The sequence below is a fragment of the Xiphophorus couchianus genome, chromosome 23 (assembly GCF_001444195.1).
Source record: "Xiphophorus couchianus chromosome 23, X_couchianus-1.0, whole genome shotgun sequence".
NCBI classification, from domain to species: Eukaryota; Metazoa; Chordata; class Actinopteri; order Cyprinodontiformes; family Poeciliidae; genus Xiphophorus; species Xiphophorus couchianus.
In genome coordinates, this window is record NC_040250.1 from 17,516,085 (window position 1) to 17,540,927 (window position 24,843).

At 38.1% G+C, this 24,843-nt stretch overlaps 1 protein-coding gene across 4 annotated transcripts; it reads left to right on the forward strand.

Moving 5' to 3' along the window:
- Positions 1-1,957: 1,957 nt before the first annotated feature.
- On the forward strand, positions 1,958-24,720 carry rgs14b (regulator of G protein signaling 14b). 4 transcript variants are annotated; one of them, XR_003594418.1, is made up of 19 exons: positions 1,958-2,129; positions 5,948-5,969; positions 6,094-6,245; positions 6,358-6,450; positions 8,245-8,388; positions 8,480-8,653; positions 8,732-8,813; positions 8,901-8,995; positions 9,153-9,371; positions 9,620-9,693; positions 10,002-10,128; positions 11,903-11,984; positions 12,553-12,605; positions 13,248-13,323; positions 14,081-15,883; positions 23,938-24,033; positions 24,109-24,186; positions 24,261-24,314; positions 24,445-24,720. XR_003594418.1 is itself a non-coding variant. In XM_028009164.1 (15 exons), the coding sequence occupies exons 1-15, from the start codon at positions 2,007-2,009 to the stop codon at positions 14,395-14,397; spliced, it is 1,854 nt and encodes a 617-aa protein (XP_027864965.1). In that variant the 5' UTR covers positions 1,962-2,006; the 3' UTR covers positions 14,398-16,240. The 4 variants fall into 4 exon arrangements, 1 of the variants encoding a protein (XP_027864965.1); XR_003594417.1 differs by having other exon boundaries at positions 1,962-2,129; positions 13,248-13,344; XR_003594419.1 differs by lacking the exon at positions 1,958-2,129 and adding an exon at positions 2,687-2,848 and having other exon boundaries at positions 13,248-13,344.
- The last annotated feature ends 123 nt before the right edge of the window (positions 24,721-24,843 follow it).

A 24,843-nucleotide genomic window follows, 5' to 3' on the forward strand; every position in this document is an offset into this window, starting at 1 on the left:
ATAAGTTTTTACCCAGAAAAAGTCCAAACAAAAGCTCTCTCCCTGTTCTGATCATTCTCTGTCAACCAAAAGTGATCAATTTAAGACTTAAGTGCAAAGAACATCTAATAAATGTTATACTTATGATACATTGACATAAACAATTAAATATTGCCCAAGATTACATTATTATAAGGCTTAAATGTCTTGATTTTACCTGCTCTGTTGCTCAAGGCACAGACCCATGCATTGACCGGCTCTGCTTTGCTTAGCCTAAAGGTCTCTGCAATAGAAAAAGCTTGGAAAACATATTATAAACACAGATAGGGATGCAAATTATTTCGTCCCTGGAACTTGGCATCACAAACACTGCCACTGTTTATCTGTTTCGAAGGTGGAGATGACAGCCAGCCATCGCAGGATGGGTGCAGATTAATGCAAATTTGTTCAAATATTTCACATTTCATATGGTATATTTTTTTCACAAAAAAAAACGTTGGCAAATGTGAGGTCAAGTGAGACATGCACTCACAAAGGAGTACTTAAGCACAGCCAGTTATCAGAAAAAAAAAGTTTTTTATGCAAAAGCCTGTTCCCTTGAGCACATAGCATACAAAGAGACTCACATCAAGGATACTCTTACTTAGAAATAAAAGCATTGACAAAAGATAACTTAATTTTAAGTACACACATTCAATAGAGACATACTTGGTCTTCATAGTGAGATATCTATTCATAAAGTGGCCACTAGAGAGTGCTGTAGATTATCTTTTGTTTCCTTGTTACTTCTTTGAGTGGATGGGTTCTTTTAAGGAGCTCTTTTAAGAATGCACAATAGAGACAGAGACAGCTTCAAAAGAGTGGAAATGAAGCAAAAGTTCACTGAAATACAATTTAAGCACCAGATTGTTTTAAAGAAACAACACACAGAGAAGGTGACCACACAGAAACTAACAGACATTTCTTTGTGTGTTGCAATTTGCATGCGAGCCACATCGCCACACTTTGGTCCATCTGATGAAAATCATGTTGAATACATGCTGCACTCTGCTGCCATTTCCTCTTTAGTTTTAGGTGCTCTGACATTTTAAAATGAAAGCAAAAATCTACTCAAGTGACAACTCGTGTCAGACACCAGCACAATTCATGTCTTTTCACCAGCAAAAAGCCCACAATATAAGGAAGCACAGAAAAGAGGGAACATGTTTTTGCGAAAGTGTGATGCTTTACTTCTTTCTACAGCTAAGCTGGTTAAAAAGAAACTTTTCTATGTCAGATTTTGTGATCATCTTCCATACTGCAACAGGGAACAATGAAGTGCTGAAATAATGAGTGGGGTTAAGGAATAACTACATCAAGAGCTGCTGTCAGTCTTTACGAAGTAAATTGAGACAGCACAGGCCTCAACAAGCTTTGAAATAGCTTTCTGTTAATTACAATCATTTTAGCTGCTTATGAGGGACCTTTAATCCTGCTCATTTCACTCATTACAGTGATCTAAGTGCCCCATTTGGGAGTTAGTTCTGACACACTGCATAGGGAAAAGGTTAGCAGCCAGAACTTTTCTTACTACCCATGTTGTTTTTGGGTTTATTGTGTTAGCATTTCATTTTGTGTCACTGAGAATCTTTGAGAGTAATTGTGTTGTGTCCAGTTATATTTTGAAGTTTCATTCCAGTTCTTTCCTTAGTTGTTATGGCAGATTTGCATGATCCCAAATGTGACTCAGTTGGGACCAAATGAGTCACATTCATTTTCCAGGTTTCAGATATAAGAACAGATACTGCTGAAATTTAAGCACAATTGAACATAAGTTATCTTCTAGTGCCACATATTTACAGCATCGACTCTAATGTTGTAGAAAGAAAAATAAATAAACTGTTCTCTGAGTGCCAGACTAAATTGGCCGCCATTAATTAATAGTAGCCAGTGCCACCTGCGTGGTTTTGTTGCGCTCTTGAGAATAGGTGTTGGACGTTGTCATCTTTGTGGTTTCGTTAAACATTTTCCTCTTCCTCTCACTAAACATGGTGGCTCTCAGTGGACTTTTTCACAAGTTTTCTCGCCTGGCAAAATGCGTTTCTCTGAAGCAACACAGGACGTACAAGAAATTGCGTATTTTAGTTTGTTGTAACAGAGAGGGGAGAAAGGTGAGTTAATTACAGGTGTCCCCATATATATTGATCAAATCGCCTCAGCATTATTTGTAGTCATTATGAACTTTCCTTACATGCGTTTAACTTTATTAGAAGAACCCAGAAAACAGGTGAAATTTGACCACTTCAATGTTCTAGGGTCTCTTATTCTAAAACGAATTTGATATTTGGATAAAAATATACCTGGATAATATAAACTACATATTTTCATTTTAACTGGGATCATTTGCTTGTATACAGTTGTTTGTATTTACATTGTATGCAGACTTTTCGAAGTGAAATATTTCCCAAAAACACACAACGGCCTTGCGGGGGAACTATAACTGTGACGTGCGTCAAAACTAAAACTCAGCTGCATGCATCTCAAAGTGCACAGCAGCTGAACTGCACTAAAAGCATAGTGAGTCTGCGTATGAGCCCACATCACAGAGTTTCTCAAGATGTAGGTTGAGAACAGTTTGATCATAGTAACCATACTTCCTCTTCTGCGGCTTGTTGCTATGGCGAGACTTCCCTTCCAGGCAGGAAGTGACAGGAAGACCCAAGTGATGTCTGAGTGTTTGTTGTGAAGAGTGCTCATCAAGTTTGGGTGGAGCACTTCGCTGTATCCCTTTGACGGAGAGGACAGAGGTTTTTGGTGTTTTTTTAAATCTGGTATCCAGGCTATAATGGCGAAGAACTGCAATTCTCTAGGGATTCCTCTTGCCCACATGGTAAGCCTGTACAACTCTTTTTTTTTTTAGGTTTGAACAGGTTTCTGTAGATTTGATCTGTGCCTAGTTCTTTTTGTGTTTGTAGGTTTTATCGGTTTAAGTGCTAGCCTTCATTTTAGTACTTCCTGATACCAGTGTCAGTCGACATTTAGCGGGTTGATGAACAGCTGTCCCATGATGGCTTGTGTTGCCTGACTACCCTTCCCTGCAAAGCCAGCACCGGTCAGGCTGTGTGGCCACAGTTGGTTGCCGCTGAAGACAGGCCGGTGTTTATGAGCCAGAAGCATAAAGCGAGTCATGCATGTGGTCCAATCTGTCCTGTGTAGGCTGAGTTGGCTTGAATTCACTCTCCATTTCCTGAAATGGCTCAGCTCTTAAATGTCTTTTTGGAGATGCCCTCGAATGTCTTGGATGTTTAGCACAAATTACTGCTTAGCATTAAATGTAAGAATTTCCTTTATAATTTGGCAACTACCTTCTATGTTTACAGTCCCTTTTCTGCTTGAGTACAGAAAACACGAGGTGTGTAAGCCAGATAATGTCACTTTATTTGATTTAATTTGTTGACGTTTGTTTGACTTTTCTTTTTGACTTCCTTCTGCCACGACTGATGGCTTTTCAGATCAAACAGACAAAAAAGGACAACAATTTAAATGGGGAAGTCAATGAGGAGTGCAGTTGTAGCAAAAGTCAGCATATTACTGTTGAAAAATGCTCTTAAAAGCAGTTTAATAGCTCAGACACATTGTGATTAGTTCTATTGGTAATTTGATCTTTGACACAAAAAGTGATTTATATCACATCTTGCATGCAATATGTCCTGTTAAATTCATTGGATTGAAACTGGTTTCAACCCTTCTGCTTTTCCTAGCCTTTTATTTATTAACAAGAGACTTAATTTAGACTAATATAAAAAGCTGCTTTTTGTTTTAAATAAAAACAACAGCGGATACAGACAAAATACACAATGCTGTAATTTAAGGAAATCCTCCCACACCTAGCTTAATCTTTTACTATCAGGACAATGATTGATAATGATTCAAATTAAACACAACCGTGTCCAACCAGCTTCATTCATCATGAACTAAGGCTGCTAAGCTACAGTTACACTAATGGTTAAAAATGTCTTTTTAAGGAAAAAATACACTGTGGTCATTTTATGTGACCACTGTATAAATGAAACATTTACAACAGTTCTTTCTGCATCGCTCCGGGTACTCCAGCTTGCTCCCACAGTCCAAAAGCATGACTGTGGTCTCTCTGAATTTTCCTTAGATGTGAATGTGTGTGTGTGTGCATGGTTGTTTGACTCTGTGTTGCCCTTCAATGGACTGGTGACCTGACTATGGTGTGCCTCGCTTCTCGCTCGTTGACTGCTGGAAATAGGGACCAGCACATCTCGCAATCCCACAAGGATGAGCCTGTTGGTTAGTGGATGGATTTAGGTGACAATGAATTTCTAGAATTTTATAAACTGCTGATATATGAGATTTTTTTTTACCCACACACTGGTCAGAAAAAGGAGAAAATGTCTACTATGTAATTATTTTTTGGATGACAAGAATATTGGGAGTTGTAGCTCACATCACCGTTCGTTACAATCAACGTATATTGAGTACCAGGTCTGAACATACAACACATCAAACCTTGGAACAGATGATGTACAGCAGCAGACACTCCTGGCAGCTAAGGACAGATAACTCAGGCGGCAACATACACAAGCTCATCAAAACTAAAGAATAGCATATTGAAAAACCTGGTTCAGCAAGGGTCTGTTTTGGTTGCAACATTCAGATGATGGGGTCAGAGCTTTGAATGTTTTAGGACAAGTGTCATTGATGCTAATAGCACAGCATTAGCATCATTTTGCTGGGGAAGTACATCCCTTCATTACCACAGTGTAGGTGTCTTATGATGTCTACTTTCATGAAATGCAAAATGACACAAAAATGATCTCAAGCTGGTGTGGAATCTCCAGCATTTGCATGATGCTATAATTTCAAGATTAAGCAAATTCTCAGAGGAGTAATTTGAAATCTATTCACCACCATGACATCTCATCTGAGAGTCATGGAGAATTATTTTCTTGAAGAATTAAGACATTTTAAATGTCTAAAAGGGGGTCTAGTTTGTAACTACCAAGGTGTTTTTACAAAAGTGGCTGCTCGGTGTAAATCTAAGACTAAAAATTAAAGTGAATGGAAGATATAAGAAACTGAAGCAAATGTTAAAAAACTACAAACAGAATTTTTTTTTCTTGATTGTACAGTTTAAGATTTTTAGCTTAGACTACTAGCAAACGATGATGGGGAACTGAGAGTGAGATATAATATATGGTAATTATATCAGTGTATTTATAAATTAGAACATCAACCTTTATAGTCGGTAAGGAAGTTGTTTTTTTTTTTTAAAATTTGTTAGTGATATCATGTACAGACGAGTAGACATGGCTACATTCGCACCTCTGAGTAATTTTAATTTACCAGCCTCTAAATGTGTAGATTGTGGGAGGAAACAGAGCCCCCACATTAGGAAACCCAGACAGGAAAACATAAATGCCTCTCACAAATTCACCTCATCTCTCTTTTTTTTTTTAATAGAAATACCATTTTATAAAATTGAAAAGTAATTTCTTAGCCAAATCTTTGTTTTCTTGATTCTAGTTTCACAAAACTCTTGTCTGTCAGCTACTGTGGGAGAACTTTTGCAAGATATGAATTTTTTGTGTGCTCTGAAAGCTGAATGAGAGCTGTTGTCATCAGTGTTGCAACCACTTCCTGTGAAAACTGTCCTGGCTGATTGCGCTACACTGACAGAACATGCTGAAAAACATGCAGCTGTTGTTCACATTTCCTTTTGTAAATGTGTCTATTGTATGTGGTTGAATTCACTTTCTAGGTGTTGCAGAAATGTTAATTTTTGTCTAAGCTAGACAATAAGCATAATTGTAATTGGAGCCACATTTTTTAAAGGCTTGTTTCAGAAATTGTTTTTGAACAGACTGTAAGTCTAAGACGGGTTGATTTGCAGTAACATATTCTTTCCTACATTTTGTTTGCTTTATGAAGTCTCCTGACTTACTTCTCTATTTGTTCCCAGAGTCAGGCAGTGTCAGATGGAGGTAAGCATGCACATGACCAACCTTTTACATATCTCAACATGTTTGAGCATGAGAAGATCTGATTAAGCGTCAAGCTCCAGCTTTCTGTTTAGCTCTCATAAAGTAGGTGTGCTTGTGCTTTTAGAGCTGAACATGACTGCGCGGGGCTGCGGAGGCAGCAGCTCCAGCCTTCCAGGGACCCCAGGAGGGGACGTCAACTCCGCCAACAGTGTGCTGAGCTGGGCCGTCTCTTTTGAGAAGCTGTTGGAAGACCCCCATGGGGTCTGTTACTTTACGGTGAGACAGACTATTTGGATATTAACGCTCGGGCTGTTCACTGGTGTTTTGTTGAAGGTGTTCCTGCTAAGCTAGGCATGTTTGTTCATGTTTCTTGCTCGCTTCTCTACAGGCCTTTTTAAAGTCCGAAGTGAGTGCAGAGAACATTTTATTCTGGCAAGAATGTGAAAAGTTCAGGAAGATTCCAGCCACATCTTTGGATCAGGTATGGTGCCACTCTTTAACTCCTGTACTTATTTGACTCATTTCTTTTAGTGTGTACCGCTCTGTTTTCTAATATGTATGTTTTACTTTCACTTTAATAAAACTACTTGGTTAAAGCAGAGCCTCCACAGCAATAAAGAAAATCACATAGATAACGCTGAGTGTGTATTTCAATGTTGGAAAAGAATTGTTCAGGTTTAAGAGGGATTAATCAGATAAAACCAACTCACAAGGAGAAATGCATTTAATGAATTGGTAAGCAAAATCATAAGTTTTTGCTTTTGTGGAAGCTTAAGCCTCTTAGTAAAACACATCTTATTTATAGAAGCCTCGTCTTTCACCTTTAAAGTTTTGGTGGTTAATTTTAAAATTAACAAGGGGAAATAGCCTTTGGCCGTTGCAGTGTCTTGCAAAAATAGTTGTAGCCCTTAAGTATTTTTTCTAACCTTGTCGATTGACAACCAAAACTAATGATTTTTATTCAGTTTTTGTGTGATTGACTGTTTTCAAGTAATCTATAATTACTGCCATGGGAAAAAAACGATTGGGTTAAAAAAATACATACCAAAAAATCTGAAGTGTGTGTTTGTTGTATTCAGTGCCCCTGTGATCATGTAAATACTTTACACTTTACTTTAAATGTGATCATGTAAATACTTTACATGATCACATTTCACTTTACTTACAGCTGCATGCAATTTTAAAGTGTTTTTACCAACTTTTCACATCCAGAGAGCAATCTATTCTTCCATTCGTCTCACAAAACAATGGTCATGATTTGTCAAATATAGCAAAGATAGATAGTAAACATCTTTTTTAGAAATTTGCTACATCATTTAGGTCAGGAATGCACAAATCCAGTCCTCTAGATCTACAACTCAGCAATTTTTAGATGAATCTCTTCTCCAACTCACCTGAATCAAATGTCAAATAGCTGGATACCACAGAGGCCTGGTAGTACGTCATTCATTTGATTCAGGGATAAGTGATGCATTGCAAAATGGTAGTTCTCGAGGACTGGACTCAGGTGTACACATGGCTAAATGTTGAGGGTTGTTATCCTGCTGGAAGTTGAACCTCCACCAGTCCTTCATTTAGCTCTGCCCACCTCCTCATCCACCCTTCCAGTTTCTGCCACTGCTAAAGAAAAGCATCCCCACAGTAAGATGGTGCCATGACCAGAGGATGAGACCAAAATTGAGCTTTTGATCTCATTTGACCATCCAACCTTCCTCCTCATGTTTATTGTGTCCTATATATAGTTTGTGAGAAATGACAAACAGACCTTATCATGGGTTTGTTTCTGCAATTAATATTCTTAATACTTCTCCACAACGTCTCCCTGAACTGGTGTGTGCCCTAACATTCATAATACATAAACAAACCTCTGAGGCCTTCACAGAACATCTCTGTTTATACACAGGTTACATTATGCACAGCTGCACTGTATATTAATTACTAATTACTTCTGAAGGTAACTGGTTAGACTGACAGATCCTTCGGGATATTAAAGTAAAGAAAGCGTCCTACAAATGCACGTCATGCTTGTTTTCAGATTTTTATTTGTGAAAACTTTGAAAATGACATTTTCTGTGCAGTTGATTAAGCTCTACTGTTTCTCTACCAGGTAAAACCACTGAAAATGTTTGGTTTTCCTGTATTTGACAAAGTAGAAAACATGTTGCATAGACATTTATTTTCATATTCAACAGCTTGAATACAGTAAGTGAGAAATGGTGTGTGTAATCTCCATTGTGTAATCAATGGATCATTGTGGTTTATCTGTTCTTTATAGTTGAAAGCAGCAGCTCGCTCCATCTATGGCACTTACCTGTCTGACAGCGCTCCCTACAGTGTGAACATCGATGACACTGCCAAGACAGAGGAGAAGGATCTGGAGAAACCCACTCCTGACATGTTTAACAAAGCTCAGGCTCAGGTTAGCAGAATGTTTACTCTCCCATATAATCACTGGTACATGTATTTATTGCTTAACTCTGTGTTCAGCTCTACTGCTTCTCTCGTATCAGATTTTTAAATTGATGAAGATGGACAGCTACCGGCGCTTTGTGCGCTCTCCTCTCTATCAGCGATGCAGCTTGGCAAGTGTAGAAGGTAAACATCTACCTCAGCTCTCGACAGAGCCCGTCCGCATGGGGTCATGGGACGACATGGCCAACAAGAGCCCCACAAGTGACAAGAAGGTGAATAACATAAAGATCAAGGCAACAACCCATTATTCCGTTTAAACCTTGATTTATCTTTATAAATCTGTCAAACAGAACAGGAAGTCCGACTCCAATAGTCTACCAAGTGGTACTAGTGTCTCAGAGAAACAGCGACAGAAAAGAGGATCCTGGGGAGGTAGTAGTGGTCATATGTCAAATCGTTTCTTTTTTTTGTTTTTTAAATTCCGTATTTTGAGTTTTTCTCTTTTTGTCTTGACTATAGATGCATCAAACGGCTCAGGTCCTCTGAAGCAGTCAAATATGTCGATCAAATCAACCAGCAGTGTGGAGCTTGGCTCCCTCTGCAGACAGATGGAGGTCAGTACATTTGTGACAAACATTCTGGGCATGTTGCAGATCATATAAATTATTAATTATGTAAGATTATGGTTAAACGAACACAATAATAAAATGTAGACCTGAAGCTGGGAGATCCGTCTAAATATTCTCTTTTTGCTCTTCATCTGTTGTGTAGAACGGTCGGCCGGGTCCCACCTCCCGCGATCAGGCTGCTGGCATCGGGAGCCGTATGGGGGTGGAGGGGGGTTACTGCTGTGTCTACCTGCCCGACGGCAGCGCCTCCCTGGCCCCTACACGTAATGGGCAGCCCATCAAGGACATGCTGGCCAGCCTGTGTGAGAAAAGGGGCTTCCCATTAAAAGACGTGATGATTTACCTTCATGGCAAGGACAAGGTGAGAGCTTCTCCTCTGTGTGCTGCAGCACTTGCTGTTTCAGATAAAGCTACCGGCTGCAGTGCCAATCTTTAACCATGTTTGGTAACATGAGACGATTAACCTCTTCCTGTTCCAACATCCTCTAGGTCTCATCTCGGCCTTTCGTTTCCGAAACCTTTTGTTGAAACTGATGCTGTTGTTTAAAAAAAAAATAAATCACTGGCATTTCTCCCTGTCTCGTGTACTGTTCTCTCTCTCTTTGGTAGCCCTTGTCACTGGACCAGGACTGCTCCGTGCTGAGAGATCAACAGGTCTCTCTTGAGCTCAGGGTGACATTTGCGTGAGTCATCTTAGTCACTTCCTTTTTATTCTTTTTTTGTCTGCCGTTTTAGTCACCATTAGCAGACTTTCACACCCACTACACTACCACCACAACATGTCACATCTCACCATATTTGGGGGAAATCCTGATGTTGTTGGGACACATCATCTGCCTTCTAGTTGGGTTTCCTCAAACACATGACCAAATTAGGTCAAATTTCCGCTTCATGTGAAGAGGTCATTAGGTGTTGACATTCATTTTATCTATCAGCATTGTTTTCAGTAGGATTTGTGTGGGTTATTTTTGAAAATGCAATCATGTCCCAGGTTGGAGAATGCCTTTACTGGTAAAACAGTGGGAATCATGGTGAAGTCCAGTAAAACACTGCAGGACGCCCTCTGTTCAGTGATGCAAAAGCACCATCTAAAGCCGCAAGAGACAGCGGTAACCATGGTAAGAGGTTATGTCTGACACCTTAATATATATAAACCAGTCTTTTATTAGGAATGGTTACTTATGCTTAACAGTCTCACCAATTAGTTTTATATTTTTTAAACCTTTAAATGTTATAAAAGAATTTGCCATGAATAGATACCTGCTAGAATTAGCGGTACACAGTTTCCTCTTCAGTTGTCAGAACATAATTTACACTTATGCCAAATATACTTGCATTTTTTACTTTTATTGAGTCATAACTGCCACTGAAATACAAGCAGTGCTTTGCAATACTCTACAATATTTGGTAGTATATACTACTTAAAATTTCATACTAAGTATGAATATGTGATAAATTGCCCTTACTGGTCCCACTGGGTGTACAATTATAGTGGTGAAAAGGCAAACACTTGTGGAGAGGTAGGAACATTATATATGTGAAAAGACAAAGAAAAAAGCTTGGAAAATTTTGATTAATTGTAATAAATATTGTCATCACAATTTTCAGAAACGGTATCGCAATTCCTCTAATATTACGCAGTCCTGGCTCTGACAAATGTATGAGTTTAGTCTGCTCTTTCAGTAGAGTCCAGCTTGAAGTAAATAATAAACTTAAATGTCAAAGGAACATTTACAATAATGTATTTCTTTAAAACTGTTTTTTTTTTTTGGTGACAAATAATTGTTCAACATATTTCATGTCTGTCTTACTTCAGATCTCAAAAGAGAGTATTTTTTGATAAGATGCAAAGAGACATTTTTGTAATGACTGTCCCTTCATTGAGATGTTTTTGTCAAATTTACCCCCTTTACTGATTCATTAATCAAGTCACAAAGCAGCCAACATTTTCCCAAAGACTGACCGAGTGTCATTCATTGTACATTGAACTCGGGCATAAATTTTTAGCGCCATGGGAAACCAAAACAGAAGTAATAACGCCAAAGTCTCAAGCTCTAATTTTAGCTCATACAGTAAAGATTTATATAGTCAGTCGATGAACATATTTCTCTCCAACTATCTTGTCAAAAAGACCCACTTCTATTTTGGTGAGCAGTGCAGTAACGGAAGGAGAAATTTTTATTCTCATTCAGTTACGGTGAAGTTCACTGCCTCTCAACTCTCTTCACTCTGACCTGAGCCTGAGCAAAGTCCGGCCCCTGGTTTAACTATAAGAATGTGAAATAGAAAGAGCCTGAAATAAAAACGGAGCTAAGAAATAAGTCCATGAAGTAGCTTTACAAAATAAGTGTCACTAACTAAAACACCATTATGAAATGAGTAAATAAAAAATGAAACAAATAACTGAATAAATCTTGAAATAAATTATATTTTTTAAAATATTTTTTCAGTTTTAATTCCTAGAGTTAAAACTGAATTCTAGTTTTAATTCATAATACAATTTTATTTTGTGTATTTTAGAAATTATTTATTTAGAATTTTAACAAATTTACAGGTAATTTATTTTTATTAGTCCATATTCCTGCGTTTCCAAATATTTTTATTTATTTTTTTGTCTCGTGTAATATTCTAATTTTAAATGCGGTATCCTCAGCCATTTAGTTAGGATGATTAAAGTCACATCTTTAGTCACCCTAACTTAAAAAAAAATCTAGATTTCAAAATGTAATTATCTGCTTAAGTATCTTCTATTTAATGAATTGAGTTTCTGAAAGGACTCCACCTTTCATTGATATTCTAATTTACTGACTATGACTGCATATGTTGAGTTCAGGTTGCTAGTACTGGCTGTCGGTTCAACAGGATCTCTTTCTTTTTTGCTGTCTGTTTCAGGTTGGAAGTGACGAGCCTGTGAACCTGAACTGCTCTGTGTTCAGACTAGCCAATAAGACGCTGCGGTTGGAAAGAGCCAAAGGTAAACATGCTGGACTTTACTTTTTGAAAATCCAATCATTTTGCTTCAAAATTGACCTTTTCCAATAATTTAAAGGGTACGCTTCTCAGCTTTCTGAAAAACAGTAAAGAAAACAAGCCTGTGTAGTCGAGGAACCGTATTTCAAAGTGATAATTAAACACTGGTCTCCATATGTTATTGGTAACACACATCATGTTATGTTCTTTCCTCTAACTTGTGATTCTTTATTTTTCTTATATTTCTCTGTTTTTTTATGCCTCTCACTCTCTGAATATATTAGAGTAATTTACTGTCCTGGTTTCTCTAAATCCCTTTATACATGTCCCCTTTCTCTTTAGTCTGACTACTTGCTGAGATTTTTCTCTGCTCTCCTTTTCTATGGGTTTGATGTGTCGCAGTGAATTTGGTTTGTTTAACGCTGTGTCATTTTCAGTTTTCTCATCTCATTTCCCAACATCACATCAGAGCCGCGGTCTGTGCTTCAGCTCCTTTCCCTGCGCTTCAGGGAGAGCAAAGAGATTTTACGTCAAAGTGGTTTTACAAATTTTTTATCTTTCTGTGAAAATAGGTAAAGAGCAGACCATTATTCCCAGAGGAGGGAGTTCTTCTCCTACTGCACAGGTCAGACTGCCATTAATGTAATTATTACCATTTTATCAGAGCTTTAATGCATTTCACTTTTTTGTGAATTAGAAGGCTAAATCACTTTCTGTCCTCCACTTCAGATTATTACTTTGTTGTGGGTAAAAGTTCTGATTAGTTTTAGGAACCATGGCTGCTGACTGATGGATCAAATTATTTGTTTCCTCCATAATTATTGAACATCCCAGTAAATATGGGTCAAGCTGTCTCTAAGCAACACAAACTGTTGTTTGGAGACCCACAATGCTGTTCAGCAGTTCACTAACGGCGAGCTTTAAAACAATAAATAAAAAATACAATCCCTTATCGTCTTCCTCACTGATAATTAAAAGTAGACAAGAACCCAGATCTTTCTGTCCACCACACACAAAGCCTTAGTTGTTTTATAATATTTAGTGAGACCGTACATATCAGCATGTTCTAAAACTGTTTTCATGGAACCACACCCTTAATTGTAAATCTCGGTCACATCTTGTTCAGATGTTCATTTGTTGTTTTTATTTTTTAAATAAAAACAACAAATGAGTGATGTAAATGTGATGCTTGTGTATTCTTCTTTGATATAAATTTCTCTATATGTAAAAGGTGCATCATGTCTCTGGGATCCGTTTTTGTCCTCAGGCGGGATCAGGGAGTGGAGGCCTGGAGCCTCGATCATCGACTCAGACCGACAGAGTCCGGACGCAGCAGAGACCCAGTAAGAACCGCGACATGGACGGTAGGGCACCTCACCAGTGTCTGGTGTAGCTGGGTATTACACCACATGCTGTTAGAGGATTTCACACCTGGATCACTGGAGCTCATTTATAGACAAGTGTGTTATGCTAGTGATTTTTACTGCCTTTATTAAAGCAATAAATCAAAGTCAGGTCAAGATTAGATCCATTGAAAATAAATTGTAAAAGTGGATTACAGAAGTTTTAATTCTCATTACAGCTAAAAACATTGATTGACATGAAGTAGAGCACATTTTAAAGCTGAAGGCAAATTATGTTTTGTCAAAATCTAGTGCAACTAGAAATAAGAAAGGTGTGGTGTGCAGTACATCCCATCTTTTTTCTGGAATTAATGATTCCTGCTGGTAGAGCTGGTTTCTCTACCAGCTTTTTACTGTATGGATGATGTGTTGAGGTGATGCGTAGCATAAAAAAAATCTCTTCTCAAAAGTGTCGCCGCTGTAATTAAAGCGGCCATTTTAGAAGGCAAATACAATTTTGCACACTTTGGATTTTTATTTGTAAAATATTTTTGAATGAATTTTTCCCCAATTCAAAATCTTGCACTATCTTATGTTTCTCCATCACCTAAGCTATCAATAGAATACTTTTGCAGAGTGCTTTGCCACTTGCATCACTTACATCTTACCAAGTGATGATTCTGATGCCATTGCTCAACACTGTTTGCATTTGAAAAATAACCTGCAAAATTAACACGATTGTCTTGATTTGAATCAGGATTTCTGGACATGCTGACCAGAGCTCAGTGCTGCAGAGTAGATGACCAGCGAGGCCTTCTGACCAAAGAACAACTAGAGATCCCTTCATTCCTGCAGCTTTCTTCAGACCAGGGACAGAATACAGACGATTCAAGTGTAACCAGCTCTTCCACTACCGACTCCAAAACAGAGTCAGGGGACAATGCAGATGTTCTGGCTCCAGCTCCAGCTCCGGCTCCAGCTTCGGCTCCAGCTCCAGCTCCAGCCAATAAATCTGAGGAAAGTTCTGATGCTCCTAAATCTGAATCTAAAGACTTGAGGGAAACAACAGTTTGACGCAGAATTGTGTGGAAAGACAAAGTCTTAAAACCCATTGCATATCTAACAGAAATGTGATCTGATTTATGTAAAAAGATAGTTGTTGGTCCAGATGCACTTTCTTTAATGAATAAGCTCACACTTGGCAGTATTTTCTTTGGCCTCAGCCTTTGATCAAATGGGCTTTTGAAGGCAAGTGTAGATGGGTGAAAACATTCTGGCAAACATTTGTGTAATTTTTAAAACACTACAGATCTTCCCTGGAGAATGTTTGCTACGAATCTATACTGTACCCATAAATGCATAAAACGTTTGACCTTAAAATTGCACCCTGAAACATGTTGTACAGATTAATTCACCCTCGAACCTGCAGTCGACTCTAAAGCTTACGTGTATGTCTGCAGAGGAAGCATGGACTGTTCTGAGTAGCCCTGTTAAACGTGCCTTGCATGTCTGTGTCTTATGATGTCTAAATATTTTATGAAGATTAGCTTTTATTACTTGAAATATGTGTTTTCTTGTGTGGGCACTTGTTTATTTGTAATGCATGTTTTGCATGGTTTGTTGTGAAGGCACTTTGTGAAGCTCTGGTCATGCCTCGTTCCCTGCCACTTCCAATTGCATTTCGGGATTCCTAAAGTTAAAGGGTGACAGATTCAGTGTTATGTTACCTAGCAAAACTTTCAACCGACTCTGTTAATTTGTTTGCTATGAAAGGCGTTATATTTTTCAATAAATCCGAGGTCGGTTTCTGCCTGAAAGAACTGGTTCGTGATTTGGTTTAAATTATACATTCAGCGTGCTGTAAGATGACTCGAGCTCAGTGGAGTGACTGGATGAGTCATGCTCAACAATACAAGACTGATCCATCTGAGTACCTGCAAACTCTTTTTATATATCCATTTTTTTTTTTTTTTGGTTTATCCTGATAAAGGAAAACTTCCTCCTACATGTAACGTCAGTGATGATGATCTTTGCAGAGTTATGATTGGTTCCTTGGATAAGTTTGTAGCGAATGAACTGCTTTTTATTTCCCAAGACTTGTTGCTGGATGTGGGTTTGCCATTTTTCTGTGATGGCTAGGCATTATGCGAGTTACAAAACCTATTAGATGACTCATGGATGATCTCATCCCCCTGGATGACGTCAGCAGTGTATATATTTCATAGTATGTGGCAGCACGTGGTTTTGGAATGCATCCCATCTAACATGCTTGTTTAGACCATTACATGCAATTGTTATGGTTGCAATTAAGCTCGAGAAAATGAACGGCACTACATTAATGTGCAAAGTGTTCAGACACCATAGCACACCTGGCATTTGCGTGTTTGTGTGTTTGCACGTCTAGTCGTGCGTGAGTGGTGCGTCGGTGGAGCTATGAATGGGCAGAGAGGGGTGTTCTCTCACACACAGCGTCACAGCTCTGGGATGAGGAGTGCCATCTACTCTACTGCACGTCTGCTGTGCTGCTGAGAGGAAAGAAGACAAAGGGGGAGAAAAGGAGGTGAGCGTTTTGAGTTTTTCCCCAGAATGTTTTATTTTTTTTATATTTATTAATTTATAACAGGATTTTTAAAGCTTTTGCAGAGTGTGTTTGTTTGTCCTTGTCACTCCCATCTTTCATCCTTCTTGCCTGTCTGTCAGACAGCACATAACTGGGCTTGATGAAATGCATTTATCCTGTCTGATGAACCTCAAGGTTTGTCATTTCTTTTCCTTTTTTTTTTTTTCACTGCTTCATTTGGATGGAGTTTATTGCATGCTTTATTTGATTGAATTTAAAACTGTCAATACTTAAAAATATTAATGATGGATGCGTAAGGGTTTTCAAAGAAAATAAATCTATTCTGCGCTTAGTGACAGATGCCTGACTGATTTAAAATGATTTCACGTTCTTTTTAGCAGTTCTCGGGTGAAAGACACGTGGCCCAGCTGTTAGTCGGACAGGGAGCAGCTGTGCTGGGCGACTGACTAAATTCATCCTGTTGGGGTGTGAGGTCAGGGTGCTGAGTGTTCACCTGAACGTGGGAAAACAGATGTCTAGTTACTCTCAGTTTCTATCTTCTCACAACTCCAATGTTATCAGAATTACTGGCCACCTTCTGACCTTGGAGCTCGTTCATCTCTGTTCGTTGTGAAGTAATAATGTCAGACTGAGGTTAGGAGCTCTTTGTCTTGATAATTTCATCTAAAGCTTATTTTTGATTAATAAAATGAACTCTAGCTGGTTGGGTATGAAGAAGGTTGCATGTTGGGAGACTCTTTATTTAAGAAAAATTATTTAAGGCAAAGCTACTCCAAAGCCGTCAGGAGCTATAATATAGTTTTATGACTACAGGAAGCTAATCATGCATTTTAAGCTCAACCTCTTCCTTTTGTATTTTAATTCGTGGCCATTGAGTTAAATACTGCTGACCTTACTCTTTTAAAAAATAGGACAATATTTCTGGAACAGATTAGGTTTCCATCCTATGAGTATTTTATTAAGAGTCTTAAAGCTTCTACTTTGTTTTTAGTTTTATCTTCCTCAAAGCGTCTTTGAAGAAGTGGTTTTGGTAGGAGGAAGTGTTTAACCAGAAAGCCTGCTGTTTTCTAACATTTGGTGCCACTAAAGAAATGTTCACTCTCTGAACATTTCCAAATTTTACCTGTCAAGACCATAAAATTCAAAGCAGACTATTGGGATTTTATGTAATGAAACAACCCTGTGCAGAATTTTGAAGTGGGAGGAAAAGGATACATGGGCTCAGCATAAAAACACTTTACATTTTAATTCTTTTCTGAGATATTTCAAGCTCAAATTGAAATGTTTTTTTTTCTCAACATATATTTTAATCTAAACCCTTCCATCATTCCATCCCCACCAACAATATCTCTGCTCAAGAGCATCTTTACAGCATGATGTCGTCACCACCATCTTTCACTGTGGGAATGGTGTGTTCAAGGTGATGTGCAGTAGTTTTTCAACACAAAGTTTTGAATGTTTCAGTCTTATTGACCTTGTTTGTTTGCTGTTCTCTTTGTGGCTGCGTGTCTTGCCATTTTCCAAAATATCCTGTTAATACATTCTCTGACGTCGAGCTGCTCCTGGCTGCTTCTCTAATTAACGCTTTCCTTGAACACCTCGTCAGTAAAGGTCGACGGTAATGACTTGGATGCCATTTGTGCCATACTCTTTTTATTTTATGATGGATTGAACAGTAACCCACAAGCTGTGGAAAATAAACCTTTGATGCCATCACAGAATAGTAGTTAGCATAGCATCCTTAAAATAACAATAATAACAATAAAAAGCAAGGAAAACATGACAAGGAAAATAAAACAGAAGGGTGCAAATGTAAATCAGCATACACAAAAACAGGAAAAGGATACAGCTCCAATCTGCTTAAAAGCCAGTCTGAATAAATTAGTCTTTAGCTGCTTCTTCACAGGCAGAAAGATGAATGCAATTCATTCCACAACCTTGGAGCCACCGCTCTACAAGATTTATCTCCTCTTGTCTCAAAATATGTGTGGAACCACTAAGATCCTCTTCCCAGAACATCTCGGATTGAGAGGAGGTGTGGAGCTCTAAAAAGCAAGAGATATTAGCTATAGATTCACTCTAAAACTGAGAACTAAGAGTATAAAATAAGTTCTAAAATATATTGATAGCCAATGTGAGAAGAGTAAAATTGGACTAATGGGCTGTCTCTCTTTTTTGAGAAGAGAGTCTCTCCTCAAAAAAGTCTTGCAGCTGCATTCTGTAGTCACTGGAGATGGTTACGATCCTTCTTTTCAGTCACTTAAAGAGGTTGTTGCAACACAGTCATAAAGAGGCATTGATGATCATCTTCAGCTTTTGAAAGCAGAAGTCAAATTTTGGAAACATTTCTTGACTGAGAAAAACTGTTTCTGATTAATTCTCAGAAAAGATGCTCCAAGGACAAAGATAGCATCAAGCTTTCTGAGTTTGTCTTGGACAGTAGAGTGCAATACATCAAAGTGATGTTTGATTTCAGATATTTGGCTCTTAGAGGCAATAACGTTTCCATATTCTCACAGTTCATCTGCAGCTTGTCACAAAGCTTCTGTGTAAAACTTGTAAAGCATTTTTATCAAAGGGCAAGCTGTAAAAATTCCTTCCAGCCATTGTCTATACTCTCTTGTCCTTGTAGGGTCTCCTTCATCAGACAGGAGCCAGGGTACATGCTAGAGTGACACAAACACATCCCTCCACACACACCAATGAAGCTAAGGGATGTGCCTTGAGAGACAGAACCCATGTATGCAAGAGGAGAACATGCAAGAGGAGAACATGCAAACTCCATGCAGAAAGACCTGAGATTCAAACTCCTTACCTTAAAGCTGCAAAGCACCGTTGCTACCAATTGCACTTTTGTGTTGCCACTTTAAATATTCAATTGGTTTAAAATATATGATACATGAAACTTGTGGTACTTCACACAGAACTAGATGGTGGATTAGGTGACTTGTAAAGGGGATTTTCTTTCTAGAGTAATCAGAATAATTGGGGCACAATAGAAATAAATTGTTTTAGACCATAACTACAACAAATCTTCAACAAGAGTGTAATTTCTTCTTTCCACTTCAAAAGTATGCTCTGATTTTTGTTGTCACATAAAAGTCTAACATAATATCTATAATCAGTATGTCTATAATGTAACATTATTAGACGCTTATTTACTTTTGCAGAGCATTGATTGAATTTTTAACCCTTCATAAGCTAACAGAGATTATTAAATGTTTGCACTTTGCTCAAATGCTTTCATCAGTAACATGTTTCTGTATTTCTTTAAGAAAATAGAACTTTCCTTCCCTCAGTTTCACCTCTGTGTAGGTTTGCTTTACATACAATGGATAATTTCTTTATTGAGACAAACAGAAAGTGAAACAAGCCAACAAATCGTTTTTATTTAGGTCATCTCCCTGAGTGAGCTGGCCAGAGACAGCACTTAGGACTTACTGAATGCCTCCCCTTCCATCAAGGTTGAAATTATTCTCCTCTGCCTCCTTCAAAGCCCCGTAATGCACATTTAGAGGAAGTGTGCAGAGCTCAGCTGCTGGTTCCTTACCCCTGGGTGTGCTAACTGAAGCCTGTATGAAAAAAGAGTCAGAGCACTCCACTGGGTCACTTGTGTTGGCATGTTTTAGATAGCAGGCAGGTCCAGTCCGTATCTATTCCACTTCAAGAATGCTTTTGTGTTGGGGTTCCCTGCAGCATCGAATGTTAACCGGCTGTGACCACTGACGTCAGTCGTCACAGTGGGTGAAGGAACTCCTGTCGCTCAGTAGCCATTCATTTTTTATGAGCTCCTGAAAAGAGCATCAGGGTGATAGTTTTGTTTTAGTCAAATCCTTTCCTTTTATTCCAATAATGTTCTTATGAGGTCTCACTTAAAGAGATGCATCTATTCTGTAAAACCTTATGCACCTAATAAATGACTGATTTAAATGTGAGCACAAGTTGGGCTCATTTCTCATAAAACTTAGTAGTTTGCTTTGATGAAAAAGGCATTATTTGTACTTTCTAGGAATGCTAAAGTGTTTGCTTTTTTTCACCGAAGCAGCTTTGCAGAGAACCTGAGCTTAGAAGCTATTCTTCATCTGCTAATCCATCCATCCATCCATTGTCTGTTCACCCTTGTCCCTAATGGGGTCGGGAGGGTTGCTGGTGCCCATCTCCAGCTACGTTCCGGGCGAGAGGCGGGGTACGCCCTGGACAGGTCGCCAGTCTGTCGCAGGGCAACACAGAGACATACAGGACAAACAACCATTCACACACACACTCACACCTAGGGAGAATTTAGATAGACCAATTAACCTAACAGTCATGTTTTTGGACTGTGGGAGGAAGCCGGAGTACCCGGAGAGAACCCACGCATACACAGGGAGAACATGCAAACTCCATGCAGAAAGACCCCGGCCGGGAATCGAACCCAGGACCTTCTTGCTGCAAGGCAACAGTGCTACCAACTGCGCCACTGTGCAGCCCTCATCTGCTAATATTGGTCCTAAGTTGTAATGAAAAGTGCTAGAAATACCGACTTACTGGAAGTTTATTTTTTTACTTTGACAGTTTTTTTTGTGTGTTTTTTATCTGTAAAACAGATCTATATGCTGTAGACGGCTGCAATAAACCACATCTTCAAATGTGAACTCAGACCTGCCAATAACATTTCACCCATGCATCTTGGATGGACTGTACGAGAACTGACAGAGACAACAGAAACTGTCAGTCTGTTATTTTGTTTTTTTTAAATAAAGAAACCGTCTCTCACACCATGACCTAAACCCCAAGGTGTTTAGTCCCTTGGCAGCAGGGCTCCTGACGCCAGCTGTGCCTCTGGCTGTGACTGTTGCTTTGTATTCACTGTAGATTTTGGCTTTTCTGGGACTCATTGTTTGTGCTGCATTGGTGTGCATGAGTGAATGTTCTTTCCCCCCCCCCCCTTTAGAAAACCTCTCCTCCTTTCAAATGTCTCCAAAGCAAATAAAATCATTATAATCTGCCTCTCAAGAATTTCTATTCTCTATTTGCATAATGTCTTGCATAATGATTACAGGTTCTTAATGAGGTAATTAAACTAAATGTGAGCATTATTTTAAACTTTCTTCTACAGATACAATTGGAAAGTTGAATGTGTGATTGATCCATTCATTACCTTCTCTCCTCTGTAACTTTGGAACGAATTACTGTGCTAAGTATTCTGCCTTTAAGTTGTTACAGCCACTGTTCAGCTTGTTTTTGTGCAGTGTGTTAACTCTTTTAAATGTTCTCCTTCAAAAACCTTTTAATCTGCTCAACAGTTCAAAAATCTAACTGTGATGGTGTAATGTTTGCAGATGGTTTATTAGCATTCACGAGCTCACAGAAAAACATACAAGTAGTAATGTCTGAACTTATTAAATAAGATTGTCATTAAGCTAAAAGTGAATCAAAAAATAAAAGTGGAAGGATTTCCCCCCCAAAATGACACAAATCCATTAAAACTAAGTTTTAAGCTGTCTGAATTATTACAGAAATTTATTACAATTGTTAAAACCCCTGAGATTTTTTTAAAGCTTTAAAGCCAATTCATATTTAATTGCTGTAGTAAAAGCAATTAAAGAAAAATGCTAATTTTAACCCGAGTAAATTCAGAACCTGGGAAACAATCTCACTCAACACTGACAATTATTTGATAAAAAAAAAAAGACTAAGGTATTTTTGCAATTAATTGTTTATAACCTGTCAGTCTCCAGGAAATTTTAATTAGCAATTAATAATTTTGGCTTATAAATGTGACATGGCAGAATTCTCTTAGCCAACTTTCAAAATAAGAAAGACAAGAAAACATCTATTTTAAGTGATACAAATGTGTTGATCTTTATAAGTCAGGACCTAATGCAAGAAAACATTTTTTGCATGGATAAACTTGCCCATAACTTCAGTCAGAAAAATAATTTAAAAAACTGGAAGTGTGACAAACAAGATGGAACCAGGATTCATGTTTCTCTGTCCACTATGCACAGGCAGTAGATTGTAAAGATGGAAAAAAGCAAATCTCCAAACGTTTGGAGAGAGTTCCAGCTAGGAGGGCGATCTTAGGTTCACCAAGTCCCCAGATCCAACATGCCAATTAGACACTTGGGGATGATACTAAATGCTGCTGAAGCTTTTACTGGACCGATGTGGTTCGGTTATGAGACTAAGGTTGATTTTTAAATTATTATTTTTTAACAAACACTTGATGCACATCTGGCATAAAACAAAGAATCATTATAAGCAACAGAGGAAAATCTTCAAACTAAGGGAAACATTTACAAGTGTCTGCAATTCATGCTGCTGGGTAGAAAACCGGTTCTGAGTACAACTTCAGAATGCAAAAATAAGTTAAGCAACACATTTATTATTGCATATTGTTCACTGAGAAATTTGTCACAAATCACTGTAGCTATAAATAAAAACAAAAGTGTCATAATGGTAAAAAAAAAAAAAAAAAAAAAAAGATAATGTAGCACACAATGAAAAACTAATGGGTCTTAAAAGATGCAAATCAATGATTCCCAAGAAAAATCTTACTGAACAAGACGGTTTGAAACTTTTTAAAAGAGTGATTAGTAAACTAAATGTGGTCAGATGGTTCCGTTGCCTTGGTACCATGGACTTTCAGGTTCTGCTCCACCTGGTCTTCTGTCGTGTTGTTGGAAAAACTAATTCATTCTGAGCCTCTGGGCAAAAACAACAAGCAGCAGTATATTTACTGAGAAAACAATATGGGGCTTGGATGTCTAGTTCTTTGTATCTTATGTTGATGAAATAATTTTAAAAAGTAGAAGAAAGAGGAGCAAGAGACAAAAGAACATATCGGGCAATTTATTGAAAACATTTAAACTCAAACAGGCTGTTAACAAAGTGATCAAACATCCAAAGCAGTAATAAAAGTGTCAGGAAAAGGGCCTAGTTAGTGAGCCGCTCCAAGGCTTTTGATGATTACTTAAAGAAGAAATGTGTTCAGACATGCTGGAGACGAGATTTTCCAGTGATTTGGGAGGGAACGTTGTTCAAGCTTTGTGAAAAGTTTCTACAAGCTGAAAGAGACGATCATCTCCACAAACCTCCCCTTCCTATCTGTAGACATTTCAGTTTTTATTAAAAATTGTTTTTGCTTAACAGATCTTTCACTCATATGCTTCAAATAAATGTTTGATTTTTCTGTCAGATTTTGCTCCTGCAAAACAAATTTGTTTTGAGTTTTTTCTTTCTTTTCTTTTTACACATCTTAACTTGTGCAAGTAGTTATGGAGAGCCCTGGAAATGATGAATCATGTCATCTGAGTGTAAAGGTTTACATTATATAATTTATACATCTGTGAAGCTTCCATGCGAAGTTGGGCTTTTATCATCAAGGTCGGCATTCCCTGCTGAAACATCAAGAGGAACTGCAGCCTCTGCATGTTGTTTACTGTTCCTGTGCAGAATGTGAAAGTTCGCTGTCCTGAAAAGGCTGGATTAGTATATAAAATGTATGAATTTAATTATTTGCTGTAGTCAGGATGGTGATTGTGCCCTCTCAAAATGAAGATTTCCATGCACTTCAAAAGCAGCATTTGGGTTAGACCTTAAATTTTCATCTGTGTTTTCAAGTGCTGCTGTTTATACATTTCACATACTATAAGCTACAAGCATCGCTCAAAAAACATCGGGGGACTTGGAATAATACAAGATGTCTTTTTAAATTGAAAACATACATCAATGAATAATAAAGTGTGCATTAATTTTACTTACAAAATTGAAGTGAAATTAAGAATATAGGCAAAAACTGTTTGCTTCCCATCGTGACTGTGAGCATAAAAACAACAGAAATAATTCACTTGGTAATGCTTCAGTGATTAAAATGAGTGTGACAATAAAAAACTGAGTCAGAAAGACCATCAGGTGGCAAGAGCCTGCAACTACACACTCAGCGTCTTGCTTATAGATCTTTTGATTGAGCATTTAATCACTTTTTGCAGTAAATTAAGCAAATAAAATGAAATAAATAGATTTAAAAAATGTATTTGTCTTTTTTCCAGCTTTACTGTTGTCCAAGAATATTCGAAAGCACAAGGCCACTCTTTAGCACTGACCTGGAAAATCTCCACTTGGCCATGGAGCAGAAGACAAATGAGGTGTGTAAAAACAATTGACTCTCACAGCATTTTGTTATTCCAACCTGGTCTTAACCAGATCCTTCCTCTTTATAGTGTCCCACCTCTACCTCTCCTCAGAAGCACATGAAGAACAGGTCTAAATCCACAGAGGAGATGCAGCAGTCCAGGAAGGTGAGCAGCAGCTGGACGCATTAACGTTTGTTCTCTGGTTAGAGCTGATCTCACTTTTTTATCTTCTTTAACAGGCATTTTCCTCACAAAAGTCACTGCCAGGCAGGCCTGATCTGGAAAAAGTGAAGGTAGGTTTTGTTTTCCTATTTGGTAATTGTTCACTTGCTCTTTTATGTTTACCTTTATAGTGGTTTAATTACCACTGCAATGGTAATTAACATTTATTCTGATAAGGCGTTGGTTTTGTTGGTTTTGCAGGAGTGTCTCGATGGCTCTGACACGCCTTCGTCCTCCACAGAAGAGTTGAAGTGACAAATGGCATCAACATTGAGCCACAAAGTTGCGCATATAAAATGTACATATGTCAACAAAGAAAATGCTTAATATTTATGATCATAGATGGCTAGAATCTACTCAAGCTGTGAATTTCAGGCTGAATCAACCTTATCGGAAGTCTACATCTGATGAAGTTGTGTCATTGTGCTGTGACTGAAATATATGTGTAGTAAAAGTACAGTGATGTTGTTGGATAAATGATTTTTTCTGTTTTTATTCACTGCAACAAGTCTTGCAGGGTACAAATACATTTGAATGTAGCAATTTAGGGACTCAACCTTTTTTCTTAAAGCCGCTTTTCCAGACATGATATGATAAAAC